The 19,558-nt window shown below is 34.8% G+C and overlaps 3 protein-coding genes across 3 annotated transcripts; 2 read left to right on the top strand and 1 right to left on the bottom strand.

The window, feature by feature from the left end:
* Positions 1 to 621: 621 nt before the first annotated feature.
* Positions 622 to 1,338, bottom strand: LOC145572031 (DNA-directed RNA polymerase II subunit 4-like). Its single transcript, XM_081631052.1, has one exon. The coding sequence runs from the start codon at positions 1,281 to 1,283 to the stop codon at positions 867 to 869; it is 417 nt and encodes a 138-aa protein (XP_081487178.1). The 5' UTR covers positions 1,284 to 1,338; the 3' UTR covers positions 622 to 866.
* Positions 1,339 to 7,022: 5,684 nt separating this feature from the next.
* On the top strand, positions 7,023 to 14,013 carry LOC145572032 (uncharacterized). The gene is made up of 6 exons (XM_081631053.1): positions 7,023 to 7,363; positions 7,500 to 7,592; positions 10,255 to 10,504; positions 10,606 to 10,702; positions 13,323 to 13,388; positions 13,507 to 14,013. The coding sequence occupies exons 1-6, from the start codon at positions 7,201 to 7,203 to the stop codon at positions 13,702 to 13,704; spliced, it is 867 nt and encodes a 288-aa protein (XP_081487179.1). The 5' UTR covers positions 7,023 to 7,200; the 3' UTR covers positions 13,705 to 14,013.
* A 535-nt stretch (positions 14,014 to 14,548) lies between these two features.
* Positions 14,549 to 19,311, top strand: LOC145570359 (alcohol dehydrogenase class-3). Its single transcript, XM_081629409.1, has 9 exons — positions 14,549 to 14,686; positions 14,781 to 14,917; positions 15,802 to 15,848; positions 15,935 to 16,260; positions 16,996 to 17,078; positions 17,174 to 17,249; positions 18,346 to 18,503; positions 18,604 to 18,765; positions 18,878 to 19,311. Exons 1-9 carry the CDS (start codon positions 14,650 to 14,652, stop codon positions 18,992 to 18,994), a joined length of 1,143 nt encoding a protein of 380 aa, XP_081485535.1. The 5' UTR covers positions 14,549 to 14,649; the 3' UTR covers positions 18,995 to 19,311.
* The last annotated feature ends 247 nt before the right edge of the window (positions 19,312 to 19,558 follow it).

Genomic DNA, 19,558 nt, shown 5'->3' on the forward strand with positions numbered 1-19,558 from the left:
TGAATTTTTTGAGGCATATTCAGAAGTGAATTTTCCCATCCAAAGTAATGATAATCGAAGTATGAAAACAGATTAACAGATGTTGAGCGATGATTCAGATATAGAAGTTTGCAAGAATATGGAAGCCTCCTAGCAAAAGTATTGGATTAGTGATGGATTCAACACCATTTGCAGATTGAGAACTAGAAGCTTTGCCACAATTGATTTTTACAGAATACAACACTACAAGAGCGAGCAGGTTCAGCTTGAACACACTAATTCGTACTTACGTCGTACTATACAAGGCGTTGCTTCTTTGTTATGCAGACTACAAGGCTTTTACAGTGCAAAGTAAAAACCTAAACTTCCTACAAGCATAGCTTCTTGGCAATAACATCAGTCTTAAACTCTTAATACAAGTACTGTGCTCTTTATTGATTAGATTTAATAACCATCTCAAAATTCCACTATGTTTGTGTTCATAAACTTTTGCATGAATATAATTATCATCAAACAGAAGGCAATGCCGAAAATCATGTTTTAAACATCCGGCAAGCAAGTATGTACAAACAAACGCAAAAATTCAAGGTATCATATCATCGAAATGATCAATGATAGTCAATCACAAGTTTGATTAGACCAATATAACCATTCTTTCCAATTTCAGTTCAATATCATAGCAAGGACTTTCATCAAACACTTGATATGCACATCACAAGCACATCAATTACCAATTTACTACCATCAAATTCTCATCAGATTGAACAATACATAGCATTAGAATACTCAATTAACAATCCTAACAACACCAAATTTTAAAAATTGATGACAAATTCACGGTACCCAGAAACCCTAACCCTAAAATCCAAACAACCCAGAAACCAAACTCACTCAAACTTCTTAACCATAGCAAGATCAGTAAGCATCTTCTCAATAGCTTCATCATCAAGATCCCTTCCTTTATCTTTAAGCGAAGGTACCATAGCAATGGCTTCTTCAACAGTTTCTGGGCAAAGATTACCAAGAACAGCGAGCTCGAATTCGGCTAATTGATGACGACTAAGAATCTCTCTAACCTGTCGAACAGCATCTGGGTTTTTGTAACGGCTAAATCGTTTAACATATTGCAGAGATTTCTCGAAAACTTGGGGCATCTGATTTAAGGGATCATCTGAAACTTGCTGTAATTGTTCTAATCTGTGTTCTAGAATCATGGCTACTTCTCCATTCATCAAACACTTAGCTTTGACGAAATCTTCGCCCAATTTAAGCTCTGATGCATTCTCTTCTTCTTCTCCTGACATTGTAGATTTGTGGAAAAAGAGGGAGATTTTCTGGGGTATGAGAGAGGGAAGAAGATGTTAGATGGGTTTTACATTATCTTTCTCTCAACCTTTGTATTTATAAGGGTAGTGGAGGCTTTTTATTTTATTTTATTTTATTTTATTTTTTTTTTTATTTTGTAAAGAGTGGAGTTTTTAACTTTATTAGGAGAGCCAACGCGCGCGATACGTGCAATATGGCTAGCCAATGTCTAAAAATTATATTGGCTTGTCTTTACACCTTTGGTATGTGGTTAATTTAGTTACATGTATAAATCATTTTAGTAGTTTGTAGTCTTGTACATTGTACATAATTACGAACATGAAATGATATATATATGAAATCTTAAGTACCTTTAAACTATTAAACTTAAGTGTAGTGAACCTTTAGAAAATATAGCAGGTTTGATGTTCGTCTGCTAGAGTATGAGAAACAACAAAGTATCTATAAAAATGTCTCGCCTCAATAGATCAAAATGTATGAAAACTGATATGCTACAATTTACATATAGTGTAGTAAGAACAACACATAGTGTGCATGTATAATATGAAACATTTAACACTGATCACATGTTCTTTCTTTGTGGTAAATTATACGAAGTATAAGAGTGAAGCGCATAAACCAAAAGTATCGTTTCACACTTGTAAATGAATTGAAGTAACAAATTTTTATTTATTGTAAACAAATAAAACAAATGGGTTATAAAATGAAATATGTAACTTCCAAATGCGCTTTGATTAAAATAATAAAATGACTTTTGGTTTCTTATCCCAAGCTTAGATCCAACATCATCGGCGTTGGCCACTAAGCTGTTGGATTTGGTAGTAAGAAAATTATAGTAGTTTTTGTCAAGAAACCACCTGCTTGTGAATTTGAACCTTCTAGAGGAGTGAGATCATATACTACCATATTTCGAAGAGATTATAGGCAGAATAAGATTCTCACTCATTGGCTTCCATATTCCTACAATACAATGAGCAGTTTCTATAATCACTATAATCTTACAGAATAAACAATTTCCATCAAATTTAGTAACCCACAACAAGGACCAAAATTAAAAATAATGTAGAATCGAAATGTCGCATTCATAATACTTCGTAATATTTATTAAGGTTAGCAAATCCTAGAATAATTAGTACTGTTGGAGTTCAGAAACAAATGTAATTTTTTTTTCTCCTGATTTTCTTTGTTATACGTAATAGTAGTTGCAATAGAGTTTATACTATCACTTAGAAAGTGAAGAGGTTGCTAACCTGGCCTTGAGCAACACTACTTTTTCCTTTACCGTCCTTTCCCTTTATTGGACTCAAAGCAGACACTTCTAAGCTTTTGAATTTGTAATCCTTGTCGGGTACTCCAACGTAAACAATCTGCTTCACATTGCCGTGCAACCTACTAAGCTCACGGCCAATTGAATTTGACGCATTTTGGTCCTCTTGTTTCGTGCAGCTTTCCAGCCAACCCCAACACTTCAATGATTGACAGGATAGTAAAAAAAAAGTAAGCAAAAATACACAGAGGCAGTATGCAATTGAAAGAATTTAGAATCATAATCATAAATTTTCGGAAATCGGTCACAATTTTAAAGTTCAATTTAATACGAAATTTTGGGAAAATTTTATAGGTTACAAAAGAAAACAAAATTACAACCTAAAAGTCGAATTAAACAAATTAATCAAGGTGGAAAGGAAAAAGCAAAATGCAATTTAATCACATACTTTCAGTTATAAGGTGAGGATGAATTCCGATGAGAAGCAAGCACCATTACGAAGGTGGAAAGACAAAATCAAAAGCAATCCTAAATTGATTGTACTAACAAGTGAAAATTGATTAACTATAAACCCAGATTGTAAAAATTGATGATAAAAAAAATTACCTGATCTCATAAACTTCTTCTTTGGAGGAGAGAAAGCTTGACAGGCGCTTTAATGAGAAACTAATAGTTTGGTTCAATAAGAGGACAGAGTGAGAGAGGAGAAGAAGAGAAAGACTGAAAGAGGCGTTTAGAAGGAAGAAAGAGGAAATCATAGCAGGAAAACGCATAGAGACAAACATAAGTGACAAGGTAAAGTCGTATCCCCTAATCAAAAATAATTACCTAATTCACTAACTAAAGTAGATAGGGAAGTAGGGTCGAATCCACAGGGAAACTAGTCTTTCTATTCCTAATTAATTAATAGCAATCTAAATTATTAGTAACAATTTGTTGTGATTTAAAGATTATACTACGAAGAATATAAGTAGGGAGAATAAAATAAGAGGAATCAATGAATTAAAGACCTAGGGCATAGGTTCACCAATAAATAATATTCCAGGGTAAAACATAATAACCAATCATTAATGCATCAATTAACCAGATAATAAAGGGCTTTCGCTACGTATTACAATGACAGAATTAATCTACCGGTATTAAATCTCATCTCTCGAATCTCGACTTAACCATTTATAGATTAACCTGCCTATTGAAACTAGACCTAAACATCAATTCTCATCTCTCGAATCTCGAATCAATATTGTCAAACTCATGCATAAAAGATCAGGCCTAATCTAGTCACAGAGCATTAAATCAATCAATAGGAAATTAATATAACATTGATAATTAACAACAATAAATTACCCCTTCATATTATTTATGGATCCCCCATAAACCCTAGAAAGAGAACTACTCACACATAATTAAATCTAAACTAATCAAAGCAATAAAATAAAACATGATAGAAGGAATAAAATAAATAACTGAGATTAAGAGAAAAGAAATCGTTACCAAAGTAATCAGAATAAAGAGTTGAGTAAACAACAAAGTATATAGTGTAGAGAGAGAAAATAAGCTTAAGTAGAGAGAGAAAATCTAAGAGAAAGAATTACAAAAGTAAAGAAAGAATAAGGAAGTGTAAAAAAGAATCCTAAACTTGCTTAACAAAAACATATTTATAATAAGCAAGAATCCTAAACTAAAACAAACTAAACGATGCTTAAAAGATCTATCAGAGACACGCGCCCGACCGGGCGCCACACCGCCCGACCAGGCGCGCCTTTTTGATCGGGCGAAGGGCTGCTGCGATATAAGTCTTCTTTGCCCGATCGGGCGCGCCATCGGGCGGACCATCGGGCGGACCTCCTTGGGCCGCTTGGACTCCTCGTTTAGGCTCGTAACTTGGCCCAAACCAAATATCCTCTTTGGGGCTTTAATCATTCGGTCCAAATGCCTCGTCTTCACACAAGTCGAGCCCTTATTCACCGGTTTGATTACTCTAACCGATCTTGGGCTACGAAAGATGGCCGTGCTCCTCCAATGCTCGTAGTTGCTCCATAAAATCCCGGGAAAGTACTCCAAAGGTGCAATTCCCTACAAAACTCAACCAAAACTACGAAAACACTAGAAAACACATATTAGTAATAAAAGTGGCTCCAAAGAGCCAAAAACACTACTAATAATGACCAAGGGACGGGGGTAAAATACTACATAAACTAGACATATCAGTAAGTAATTAACACTAATGGGGGTATATAGGTAAAATAACATTTTAAGGAGCATATATGTCCTAACACTGTTCATAAGAGTATTCTTCCACTTTTTATAACGTAGGGATGGAATTGATTTTGGTAATTTTTTTGTAGAATTACCCAATTGGTAGTACGGAGTATTTTTTTTTTTTTTGAGGGCGCCTAATTGGCAATTTGGTTTTAAGATATTCTTAACTTTCCGAACAAAAAAAAAAAAAGGATTATTAAGCTAAATTGATTTAGAATTTGAGATGGAAAGTTATTATATTCCCTCCGTGTGTTTTTTAAGTGTTCCACTTTAATTTTTGCACTATTCACGTATTACATTTCACATGCTTGGATAATATACAAAGTCAGATATTTTGGTTGTATTAATAAAACGATTCTACTCCTTAAATCCTTAATATGCAGTTTAGGGAGTGTATAAGTTGGGGTTTTATCATGGGGATGGCGCGCCGATAACTCCTTGTCATTTGTATTGGAGGGCGTGAATCGTTTTAAGATCAGTTGAAGGTTATCTGCGACTCACCCATCTAAGTTTCCAAATTATTTTTCCACTTTATTTCCAACAAACCCTTCCTCTTGGGTTTCACCATGCTCCTATTTTGTCATTTTTTTATATAAAAAGAGGAGCAAAGTAAAAGTGTAAAACCCTTGAATACTAAAACAATAGAACACAAATAACTAAACAAATATTTACAAAGCTGTCATATGATAAACAAATCTTGTTTATCAAAAAGAATAATCGAGGCTTTTCTTAACCAAAAAAATAAAAAAAAAACATGGCAGCCTCAAAAAGGCTTTGAGACTCGAATTTTGACTAATTGGATACCAATTTAGGGCAAGACAGCCCTAAATTTATCATCTACTCATATGTGTCTATGTGAATAATGTGATCAACGTAATATGTGTGTCAAATGACATGAGTTAAGTATAATAGTGGGTACTCAACTTTGCCAAAAGTTGCAAATAAGGGACTCAACTTTCAAAAGTGGCAATTTGGGTACTTAACTTTGGGAGAGTACTAATCGGAGGGAATATTCCGGCAAGTGACCTGTTGTAACCGGTTTCAACCGGTTTAAGCAATATTTTTTTTTTTTATTTTTGCTTATACTTCACTCTTATACTTCACTGAGTTCACTCCTTTTATCATTCATAACTTCCCCACACAATTAATCACTAAATCCTTATCAAAATTCTCCAAAACTTCACTTAAATCACCTCGCAAATACCAAATATACCCAGCAAAATTACTCCTAATAGTCCTAATTACAGTATGAGCATTTCGCCCGAGGTGAAAACTATGTGATTTTGACGAAAATATAGACTCAAATACAAGTTCAAAGAATCAACAACAAATCCTCCATAACAACACGGTCTTGAAATGGTAGGTAACTAGAACTCAACAACTTCTTCAACATTGATTTAGAGGTAATTTCAGTAAAGGGTTTTTCAATTGGAAGATGATGCAATGTCTACGAGTGAGTAGCGCTGGAGTTAGTGATGCTTAACAGAACACTGGTATGCTAAAACCCAGATATCAAATTTGTAAAGAAAGCATGTAAGATTAGATAAAGGCTGGAGTTGAGAAGGATTTTACCCAGATTTCTGAGCAAATTTGGTAAATTTGGCAAAAAAGAATAACCCACAATTAATTTGAACTAATCCTTGAATACAACATAACTTGTGGTATTTTATTTTATTTTATTTTATTTTATTTTATTATTTTATTTTATTTTTTTTAAATAAATGTGGTAAATTTTGCATTCAAGAATTAGTTATTTTGTAAAGCTAAAAAAAATTAATCTGAACTAATCCTTGTCATTATAATCTGAACTAATTCATGACATTGTAATTTATCATAGTTTGTTTTGATAGTATACCGAATTTTTTGAATCACATAAGTCAACTATTCATTAAAATCCTTTGTATAAAATAAATCTGATCTACCACAACTTCATCTTAGACTTCAAGGTATTTGAAAAAAAAAAAGAATTAGTTTTTTTTATATATATTTTTATTACAGCTAATAAAAAAATTAGTTTTTAAATTGCTTGTATAACCTGCTACAATAGGTAAAACAAGTTGAGTACAAAGTTTAGTACTCAATCTGCAACAAGTGAAAGATGAATACTCAATCTGCAACAAATAGCAAAGTTTAGTACCTAGTATTATACTTCACTCCAAATGACATTATGACAATGGAGTATCAACCCAATTTTATTATTGTTTTTTTTTGGAAAGAAGTACCAACACAATTTTGATAATCTGAAATTACAATTTTACCCCAATTTATAGAATAAAAAGACAAGTATAACCTCTCCTTAAGCATCAACAGTTTTTGGAGAAAGAAAGGTCATTTCAGTGAGAAGAACTGAAAACTGGCAACCAACCATGGATGCTCTTTTAGCATCTTACGGCGATTCAGACTCAGACTCAGACACAAACTCGTCAACACCAGTCTCAATTCCGCCCCAGAATCCGCCGCCGTCGCCATCGCCGTTGCCGCTTCCTCCGCCTCCACTATCTCTCCTCACCCCACCAAATTCTCTCCTTGGTAAGCAAACCCCTCCTTTTCTCTCACCCTCCAAACCATTCTACTCTTCCATGTATGCTGCTAATTCAAATTGGGTCGAATATAAAGTATGCCCACCAACTGTTTGATGTTTTGTTTGCTGTTCTTTTTTTTTAAGGTACAATTGATAACTTGCAAACGGGTCAACCCGCAAGGGCTCGGAGCTTTCCCCATGTAGAAGGCAACTATGCTGTACATGTTTACATCCCAGGTACACTCGATAACTTGCATATGATTCGCATTCGTAAATTTTGTGTATTATGTGTATTGATTGAATTGGTTGTGAATTGGGATGGTAAATGTTTGATACTGCATTGAAAGTTGAAACCTCTGTTTAGGATTACATGTATTTATAATAGAGTTGTTTTTTTTTTTTTTTTTTTTTTTTTTTTTTTTTTTTTTTTATGTGGGGTTGCCAATTTGCTGCATAATCGCCACAGAAGAATGCAAATTTTTCCCATACAATTCACCCTTTTTTCCCTGATAATCAGTGATGAGGGGTTGGAAGGGAGTGATAGATTCTTACTGGAGTATATTGGCTAAACATTTACAAGTTATGTGATACTTATATCTAATTGTGAATTGGTTGGAGATATGATTTATTCTTCATGAAATTGGTGAATTGTATGATAAAGTATGCTTGTTAATTTGATATATATGCACGAATTATAACACAGATGATGAGTATCTTGGACCATGTAAGGCTAACTTATTATAGCCACGAAATGCAAAAGGGACTTAAATATGTGAACGAATTTATTGTTGACATTGAAAGCTATGCTGAACATCTGTGTAATAAACTTGGTCACAACTCACAACTACATGAAAAGGAAAGTTCTCCTAGCCTTTGTTCATTTGCCACCTTTACCTAGGTTTGCTGAATTGCTTATCAAGTATGAGGATGTCTTAAATGATAATAAAACTTCGTTATAAAACTAAGTAAGAAAACTTTGTATTTAGAACTTAATAAAACTTTGTAATGAAGGAAAGTGGTTAGGAACTATCACTAACCTTAAGGTTGACCTTCTCTATATCAAAAGAGGATTTATGATTACTATTCTAAAAGAGAGCAATTTTGGGTGTTACATATCATATGTATGCTACCTTACCTTTGCTATTTTTGAAAGGTCATTTTAGTCCTAATCTTGTCATCATACAATTGCAAAGATGTGATTTATTTTAGATCTTTCACATTAAGCAAGAAGTGTGGATTGATGAAACAATTAATTTAGTCTTGTAATCCAAAGTTATAAAATTTTCAATGAGAGATTGTTTGAACTTTGTTGAAAAAGTTTGGGAATGTTTATTTGATAGTGGTGCGTTTTCTTTTTTCATCTGCTAAAATTAAGCATGTGAATTTGAGATGAATTATCTCTTGACATTAGTATAACTTTAAGCGGTTAACATAATTACATCGCCTTGTCATAATTTTGTTGGACACATATGCCACATCTTCTAATGGATAGTTGGACACATGTAGTTGGTTACTGATATGACCATGAAAAGAAAAGCAACCTAATCATGAAGTGTTAACAAATCCAATACTTCTGAACTCTGAGGGAAACTAAGTTCTTGAAATTAATTGAACTCAATTAGAAAATACTCATACATAATGCAAACTTTATGGTTACTTAAAAAAAAAGGGTTTGTGTTATTGTTTTGTTTGTATTTAAAATAACCTTCAAAGTCATGTCTTGGTTTCGTACTTATATGTTTGTCTTTGTAGTGTGCTAAACTTTCAGTCTCTTCTTCCCTTTCTCTTTAGGTCATTAATTTATTATGTTTACTCAGACTCATAATCTATTTCTGGACAGTTGACTACTTGACTTCATGTAGGGAATTTTGGTTCTGTAGCCTTGATGGGTTAAATGCAACACACCTTATTTTGCAGTAGCTGCCTTGGGGTTGGGCTGTAAACTAAGATTTCTGCATGTCTACGTGCTTGTGATTGTGATATTGTGGTTGGTTGCAGATGTAAAGGCATTTGATTAATCCAGGTTTAGTATTGTATAAAAGTTGGTGGAATTGAAAATCATAGAGCATAAAAAGGAGCCAGTTTGAAAGAATAGAAACCATAAGGAAGGAGATAATGGTACTTTTGGTTTCAAGATGGTTGTATAGAACAATTTGAGTGAGAGATAATATTAGCTCTATAATGTGAAGTAAAAATATTAGGCAGGAGGTAAACAATACTCACTCTGTTTTTTTTTTAGTGTTACACTTTGGCCGGCACATATATTTAGGTGATTAAATTGACTTTAAATAAGTTGTAAGTGGGGTAATTGGGGCATTAAAAAATTATAGGAAAAAATAGCGGAGCTAATATTTTATTGAAAAAGTAAGGGATGTGAGAGGGAAAGAAATAATAAAAAGTAGTAGTGGGTTTGAGTAGGGATTATGAGAAGAGAGAGATATAATATTAAAATGTAGTTGTTTGCCAACAATAAAAGGTGTAACACTTTTTTTTCTTTTTTAAAAAAAAAAAACCGTGTCTGGTAAGTGTAACCACTACAGCTCAAGTACACCCTAAATCTTGTTCTCAAAGGGGCTAAGTAAACCACATGATGTATGATTTTCAGCTTTCTCCTTTTGAAAGGCTGGGGCAGGTTGAACTAGTGTTTGTTTTGCTCCCTGTGTTTCCACCATAGACATATGTGGATGGTTCTTAACTGGGTGTATTAAATGGAAAGTATGCTTATGTTGCCTGCTTAGCCAGTGGTAGATTTTGTAAATTAGTAGTTAGGTATAAAATGAGAGTCATTGCTGTCTGAGGTCCTACATGCGAGTTATCTCATTGTTTTTTATAACTCTATATCTGCTTTTCTTTTTTGATAGTAACTACTGACACTCAATATAGAATAATTTCCTTGTAGTTTTTATACCACAACAAGCAAGGAAAGAGGCTTCCCAGTTTGTGAAAAAAATTTCATCAAATATTCCTGGTCTACATGTCATTGATGCTGACATCCCACTTGAAAAAATTTTAAATGATGATCAGAAGCTTGAGCACATTGCTTTAGGGAGAGAATTTCATATTAGTTTAGGAAGAACTGTCCCTATCAGGGTGCATCAAATAGATTCAATGGTCACCATGCTTCGACAAAAGTTGCAAATTCAGAAACGGTTAGCCTTTTGTTTCTTGTTTAGTGTTTTTTCATGCACAATAAGCATACATTGTTGTAATTGTCCTCTTGAGTTTGTGCATCTGATTTTTTTTGGGTCAGGTATTGGATTGATTTCAATAAATGGGAGGTCTTTGTCAATGACGATCATACGCGGGCCTTTCTTTCATTAGAAGTCACTACAGGAGGTTTGCCAGAGGTAACTTTTAACTGCTGTTTTGTAGTTTTTTTTTAAAAGGATGCTTATATCCTGTAACCCATTCCACCCTAAAGAATAATGTACACACAAAATTAGAGAAAGACAGCCAAAAAATTAAAAAATAAAACAGCAGTTAAAAGTTACCTCTGGCATAACTTTGGTATTCTATTCAGTAATTTAATATTATTCTTGGACAGAGGACTGAAAGGAGACAAGGAGTACTCGTTTAGATTACTCTTCCTAGTCTGTGGATTGTTTACTTTCCATCCTATCTTCCTTTTTGTTGTGGAGCCGTAGACTATATCTTTGTGGAACATATATTTTAGAAAGAATTTTCTTGATTGGTAATTTAGGGACTCATTATTTATTGTCTATCCTTCAGACTGTCTCCTTGACTGAGGCCCAGGACAGGAAGACTTGGACAATTGATACTTTGCGTTCTTCCACTGTCATTGTATCTGTTACCACGCTTAGAGGCTATTAAACTGCAGTATTTTTCATTTTCTTCTTTTGGTTGGATGGCCTAGGTAACGCATGAAAGTGTTTATGTGACTATCTAATTTTGTTCACTACCTTTGACAAGTTGTAGGTTCAGAGGTCTTACTAGCCTTTTTCTTTTCAGTTGTGTATTTAGTGGGGAGCAAATTCTTTTGTTTTTCCGTTTTAATATTAGGAGTTACCTTTGGCTGACTTGTTACTTTGTTAGTGTTATTTATTGCACTTTATCATTTGCTGCTTCATTGGATAAGTTTTGGTGTCTAGTTTGGGGAAGCTCAATGCTTGTGAGACTATATGGGTCTGGAAGCTTTGCAAGGCGTTTTATCATGTTTATCTTTAATTTGGATGGTGAAATCAATTGGTTTGCGTGGTGATATGATGACTTATCTATTAGTGGTGTCTAGTTTGGGGAAGCTCAATGCTTGTACAGGTCTGGAGAAAGCGTTTTCTCGTGTGTACCCTTTTTATCGTGGTGAAGTCAATTGGTTTTGTGTAGTGATGTGATGACTTATCTATGGAAGAGACGTATGCATTTGTTGGGATAAGGTGGGCTGGTCCACCTATTACTTAAATAATTTGCAGGGTCATTAATGTGAGTTTTGGGAGGTGTGTAGGGCTAGAATTTTGAGGCAGTATGCTTTCTTTGCCGATCTATTAGTGGTTTGGTTGGAATGAAATGGAAAGGTTCTAAAATCGTTTGTCCAGTCTAGCTGCTTTGTGGGATAGGTATTGATTTTCTTAGATTCATTTTGGTTCTTGTTCATGGGGTTGTCCCTAATCTAACTTGTTATTTAAAGGCTGTTTTGTTCTTTTTGCATGATGTCAATGGGCTTCTGGCTCCCCTCGTTAGGCCATTTTCATCTATCATTCAAAATTTTCTTACCTAAAACAAATAATGATTCAAGGACACATTTAGTGGATTTTGGAAAAGCCAGAATCCTTTAGCTGATGATAGGAATGAGGATTAATTCATCTAGTTCAAGTGATGGATTCTAGGATTTGGACAAGTGCCTGCTATGAACTGTGCAGAGTATGTAGCTTTTAGCTTTGATAATCAATTGATATAAAAGCCTGGTCTGGGATGCTATATGCCTATCTTCTTCTCTAGACAAAGAAATAGGATGCCAGGAAATTTATGAGCTGTGGTTAGAAGTTTGATGGAGATACGTATGATGCTTTGGATAAGTGGCCATAAAAGAAAGGATCGGCTGAGGAATGGTTTATTAGAAAGAAAAGGGTGAAATCTATAGAAACCAAGATGAGGGAGAATTGCCCAAGGTGGTTTGGCTATGTAAGATGGAGATTTTGGTAAGGACGCTTGAAGAGTGGTAAAAAGATGGGGATCGTGAGGGGTAGAGGAAGACCTAAGTAAACTTGGAGGAGGGTGATTGGAAGTGATATGAGCCTTTTGGGGATTGAGAAAATATTGTTGTTGGATAGAGCAGAGTGAAGGGAGAAAATCTATGCGGAGGACATGTCATGACTATAGATACGGAGTACATTTTTCTTTTACCTAAACTCATTGTGTTTTGCAAACTATACTTTCTTTTGTTAAGGTTTTCTCAAACTTTTTCCCCTGTTTTTACTGGCATGTTTTTCCTCTCATTATATCTCTCCCCTTGGCCCTCTTTATAAAAACTGTCAAATTTTATTTTTCTATCCTTTTTGTGGGTTTTCACTTTACATTACCCTCGTTTTTCACCCACTATGGGTTTTCTCGTTTTTTTCATCTAGTTGCTGTTGTGTTTGGCAGTTTAGAGGACATATGTCATCCTTTTAACAGTTTCTACGCGCTATTTAATCCTTTGAAAGATGCCCTAAGTTTGTCTATATGTCTATATACTTATGATTGAAAGTCAAATTCTTCTGTGCATTGTTTGAGCCATAGAAAACAAATATGGGGTGGCTTCAACTCCTCTCATTCTTCGGTTTGTAAACGATGAATTAATTATCTTAATCAACTTAGGATATGTACTACATTTCAAAAGACACAACATTGTTGTTTGTTGAAACTAAAATATATATTGATGTAATTCAATCGAGGATTTGATCTGTATTTTCCATTAGCTAGGTGCCTTTTCACATGATAGAGGCAGCGTTGACCTTGTCTTCATTGTTACAGATAACAAAGCAGATTCAAGCTGTTAACGAAGCCTACAGGCTCCACAATCTTCCTGAATTTTACAAGGTTTTTGACTCAATCAATGTTCATATTAAGTTTACAAGGCCTGATATGTGCAGTCTGAGGCTTTTTCTTAATTCATTTTCTTTTGATGGGCTACTGAGGCTGGATACGTATTTTGCAGGATCCTCGCCCTCATATATCATTAACATGGGCGTCTGGTGATACAAGTGATTTACTGCGAAGAGTAGTAGAAGAGGCAAAGAAACATTCTGATGGCAGGAGTTCATTACAGAAACGGGTTTTCACTGTTAAATTCAGTGGTATAGAGTGCAAAATAGGCAGTAAAACCTATAAAATCTGTAAATTGCCCGATGAATGAGAATTTTCAGCCTATTGGATGATCATGGGGCTCAGCATAGAGAGCACATGATCATGTTTTAAAGTTTAAATTGAAGCACATGATGTAGATCTTGTTTAGAAGTGCAGTTTCTCCAAGCCCTTTGTTATTATTGCATATTAGGTACTCAGTTACAAGAAATGATGGAAATGTGGCCTGATTGAGAGATTTGATTGCCAATGTTTAACATTAGAATATTTGATTAATTAATTATCTGTAAAAACGAATAGGAAATGCCAACTATTGGATGTTCAGATTGTCCATGAATTATTGAATACAATATTATGACTCCTCATACTTTAATATTTGATTTTATTTTTAAAAGAAAGAGATGTGTAAGATTCTAATATACTAGATGACAGATAATGAAGAGATTTTTAAATGCACGACAAGTTTAATGAGGGATAATTGAGTTCATTATGCAGGAAATATGACAGATGATTAAGAAATTTCTGAATACACGATGAGGTTGATGCTTGATGGCGCAGGATTCTTGCCGATAGATAAGGGCTTGTTTTTTTATTTTATTTTTATGTTATGGGAAAACATTAAAGCAACCTCTAATTTGCAATTATGTTACTTTCTTAGTAATTCAGACCCAAAAAAACCATCTATTTTGAACTGTAGCCATCTTGATTTGACCCGAAATCCTATCTGAAGTCAATTTGAAAAATATCCAACCTGACTTCATCAAATCCGATTCGAACATTCGAATTGACACCCCTCTCACCTAACATTTTTGTAATTTCCACAAAATTTGAAAATGACCATAACCATAAAAACACAGCTTTATAATGCTCACTACTCACTAGTCACTACTCCCACATTATTTATATACTACACATTTCTCAGTTCTCACGACTCTCAATTTTATTTTCACCACACAAACACAACACAAAAACTCAAAGCTCAATCAACTCTTCATCAATGGCGGATACTCAAGGCAAAGTCATCACATGCAAAGGTATTTTCTCTCTCTTCTCCTCCTTGCAATCCTGCAGAATTCATGCATTTCAATGGCTGAAAACGGTGTTGATCTCTGTAAATCAATTCTTCAGCGGCGGTGGCCTGGGAACCCAACAAACCTCTCACAATCGAAGATGTCGAGGTTGCGCCACCGCAAGCCGGCGAAGTTCGAATCAAAATTCTCTTCACTGCTCTTTGTCACACCGATGCTTACACTTGGAGTGGCAAGGTCTATTTTTTCTCTTTTTTGTTAATTTTGATTATCCATCAATTTAGGGTTTTTTTTGTTGATATATTGTAATTAGGAGTTTATTGATTATGCTGACGGATTTGGATTTTTCTCCAATTGAATATTGCATGGTTGGTGATTAATTTTTTAGGGTATTTTTTAATTATTTCAAAATTGGCGATGTTGGTTTTTAAAGTCTTGGCTTCTGATTAGAATATTCGAAACCTTTGTCCAATATGCTGCCTTCCCTGAATTGTAATGTATCACGATTCACGATGTATATTTTGACCTCTGTAAACCTTATTATTGTGGTTGCCAAATTTGCTTTGCAGTGGAAAAGTAGATCAAATTATAGTAGGAACTATGTTACTCACTCTAGGGATCAAAAATTAATTGTAAGGTGGATTAATAGAATAACTCATGGCTGCTTTAATGGAGTTTTCCCCTCTTTTTCTACCCCCTTTGTGCTAATACTTCTCGCTGGAATGTACTTGAAACCCAAGTAGTAGGGGATATCAATTGATGTTTTGCATGGAATTAGATGTCAATATATTTTGGAGTCTACTTGTAAGAAAACTTTGATTATATGGAATTGGTGGTTCAATGCAACCAAATGTTTTGAAAGTATAAGATGTATGGGCATCAATTTGTTGATATTTCATGATTTAGGACATTTAGTAACTTATGAGGGTCTTATATGAAATGTCTGATAGTTAAAAACTTAAAATACATTTATGGACTTTTGAGGGTTGGACTCCTGTAATTTGGGCTGCATAGTTATGGTTCTCACTATTGAAGAGTCATGTTTTGTTTGCAGAGTGCATAAAACTTAATTTGTAATAACATGGTGTTTGGTAATTCTAAATAAATTTATGGTGTCACAGGACCCTGAAGGTCTCTTCCCATGTATCCTTGGTCATGAAGCTGCAGGGTATGTGCTTTTACAAATTTGTGGATTTTTCTCAATCTTTCTTAAGTGGTTGTAACCCAATTTTGGCTGAATTTTTATCAATGCAGGATTGTGGAGAGTGTTGGTGAAGGTGTAACAGAAGTGAAGCCTGGAGACCATGTTATTCCATGCTATCAAGCTGAGTGCAGAGAGTGTAAATTCTGCAAGTCAGGGAAGACAAACCTCTGTGGAAAAATTCGGACAGCTACTGGAGCTGGAGTTATGATGAATGACCGCCAGAGTCGTTTTTCTGTCAAGGGGAAACCTATTTACCACTTCATGGGAACCTCGACATTTTCTCAATACACTGTTGTACATGATGTTAGTGTTGCAAAAATTGATCCACAAGCTCCTTTGGACAAAGTCTGCCTTCTTGGTTGTGGTGTATCTACTGGTAAAATGCTTTTATTATTTGCTAGTTACTATTAACTAGCATTACATGCTCTTTCTTGTTACATTTTAAATTTGATCTGTTGGTTGATGAGAGTTAGTCTTTTGTGTATCCCTTGACTTCATTTACATATATCTCTGTCACTATACAAATAACATTTTAAATTACTGTCTCATATTAGGTCAGAATTTAGAAGACAATTCTTGTTAATTGTAATTGTGATTATAATGTACACGTATTCCATAAGCTCCTGACTGAATTTAGAAGACATAAAAAGAATGTCTGAGTTTCACTTCTTAGCTATTTTAACAAAATTGTTTAGATATAAAAAGTTGCCAACAGTAGCAATTAGCAAGTTTAGCCAAATCCTAGCCTTCATTTGACTGAACATCATTAGATACAATTCTTTTCTTAAGGGGTTCTGTTATTTGTTATGATTTAGGATAGCTTTACCATTTGGCTATTTAATCCATTAGTTTTTCTGTTCACTAGGGATTGTTGCATTTAGGAATAAGGACCCAACAATGTGCTTTTGATGCTTATCTATATGGATTTTTCAGGACTTTATGCTGAAAATACTTGGTTATATGGCTTATACCTTGTTTTTTTGCCCCTCTCTCTTCTTGTGATGCTTGCTGCTATCTTTGTAATTGATGCTCTCTCTCTCTCTCTCTCTTCCCCAGACTTTTCCATATTAGAGGGGAAACATCGTTCTTAATATTATTGACATTTCTACAGGTCTTGGAGCTGTCTGGAACACTGCAAAGGTAGAGCCAGGGTCCAATGTTGCCATTTTTGGACTTGGAACTGTAGGCCTTGCTGTAAGTTTCCAGTGAACCTCTTTATGTTAATTCAAGTGAGTTTTGCTCTTTTCTAACTGATGAAGTGATGATCGGACTGGATACTGCATCAACAGGTTGCAGAGGGTGCTAAGGCTGCAGGTGCTTCACGGATCATTGGTGTTGATATTGATCCCAAGAAGTTTGATGTAGGTATTGTCTTCATTCTTTAGTCCAGAAGATTGTCATGTCTCATCCGTTATATTTGCGTGGCATTATCAACTCCGTTGCATATCTATTATCTAGTGGTGCTTTTACTCTGTGGGATTCCTTTCTGGTATAGGGGTAAATGATTACATTCTTAAATGAAATGATCTAAAATCATTTGATTGCTGCCATTGTGTCGTGACATTCCTATGTTTTCTTCTACACAAATTCGATGGACGTGTCAGTCCTCCCGTTATAGCCTTCTTTATTCCATTCGATAGAGGAAGGTCAAATGTTATATAATTTCATTCAATAGCTTCATTCTTTCAATAATTTTATGATGCGATTGCATGTCACTGAAAACAACTGATCTGAGTTCTATCTGTCTATCGGCTGGTAGCCTGGTACTTGATGTCTGAAACATGAAGAAATATCCTCTATTTTTCAGAAAATTTTGTCGGTTCTGTCTTTTAAAGACCTTTTCTCCACTACACTTGGAAGCAAAGCTAGGTATGGTAATTAAATTTTTGGATGATGTTGTAAATAGCTAATGGACAAAATAATTTTGCTTCTCTCCTGGAATTTGTTGTTCTGATGCTAATTTGGCGTTCTATTGTTTGGTCATGAGTGTGGGCTTTACTCTTTAGCCTTAACTCTTAAGGTATACTTAGCGGGTGTCAGCCTTGTTTCCCACTTCTAATCTAAAGGAAAGTTTGGAAGAGAGTACACAAGGTTGAATTGATTTTTGTATGGAGTGTATGCATTTCTCCCAGTAATTTGCTTTATTTCTAATTTTAGTCTGTTAATGACACTGTGCTGATTTATATTTCCAGAAAGATGTTTAGCAGTATCTGTGATCTTCTTAGACTTAAATTAAATTTTACTTGTGATGGATAGCTTTTTGAACATTCGTTTATTGTATATTGACCTTTTAATACAACCTGTGGTACCAAACTTAAAATTTTTTACATGGCTTTTTAAAATATACCTTGTGCAGATTTGTATTGCAACCTTTGTACAGTGTTAAGAATTATTAAGCTCATCTTTTAGATAACACTAATTCAAAATCTTCATCTTTTTCCCCCCAAATTCAACGTTGCAGCTAAGAATTTTGGAGTTACAGAGTTTGTGAATCCAAAGGATTATGACAAACCCATACAACAAGTGATCGTGGATCAAACTGATGGAGGAGTTGACTACAGCTTTGAATGCATTGGAAATGTTTCAGTGATGAGGGCTGCCTTGGAGTGTTGCCATAAAGTAAGTTTGCAGCTCGATTGTGTCTTATCTTTGCATGCCATCTACTCACAGGTATATAGATTGAAGATCTCTCTCATTTGCTTGGGAAAAAATTGTGCAGGGATGGGGAACATCTGTTATCGTGGGTGTTGCAGCCTCTGGTCAGGAGATTTCTACTCGTCCTTTCCAACTGGTCACTGGTCGTGTTTGGAAGGGAACAGCTTTTGGTGGTTTTAAGAGCCGATCTCAAGTACCGTGGCTTGTAGAGAAGTACCTAAAGAAGGTGAGTAAATAAATTTAACCAAGTACTTTATATTTTCACAAACCTATCAAAAGACAGAGCATTATTCCGATGTGAGACTTCTCAATACCTGTTCACATTTGCTTTTTTGTAGGAGATCAAGGTTGATGAGTACATAACTCATAGCTTGACCCTCACAGACATCAACAAGGCTTTTGATCTCATGCATGAAGGTGGTTGTCTCCGATGTGTGTTGGCAGCTCATGAATAAATTCAACGTTTTTATGTGGCATGGCTATGATTGTCTATGATTTCTACCCTAGATGTCGTATGTTTTTCTCGGTGATGTAAGAGATGAAACAGGGGGAATACAGTACATGTTGAACCCTTTTGAGGTATCTTTGCATCCTTTTTAAACGAATTTTCAGCACTTGATCATCAAAGCCTAAATATCAAGCAAGTTTGCATTGTTCAGCGCAATATATGCCAATTTATGCAATTGAATGTTTGAGCTTTTGGCAGCAGCTGCTGTAATGTATTTAACCCTTGATTAATGTGTTGATATCCTCGATCCAGAATTAGTTGTTACACCGTTGCATCAAAAGGTTCACTCCGTAAAATGATTTTATGAATTATTACAAAAGATTATGGACCCAATGTTTTGCTAGCTGAACAATCGAACATGCTGATGTCCTGTAACTTGTACTGTGTAATACGCATTACGTGATTGACTTCGTTGACTTGACTAATCAAACAAGTTAAAGTGCATCTGCCAAAAATTTGTTAACAGTTTGAACAAGTTTTTCCACTTGTTTATCTGTTTGTGACCAACTTT

This window comes from Chenopodium album, chromosome 12 (assembly GCF_948465745.1).
Source record: "Chenopodium album chromosome 12, dcCheAlbu1.1, whole genome shotgun sequence".
Taxonomy (NCBI): Eukaryota; Viridiplantae; Streptophyta; class Magnoliopsida; order Caryophyllales; family Amaranthaceae; genus Chenopodium; species Chenopodium album.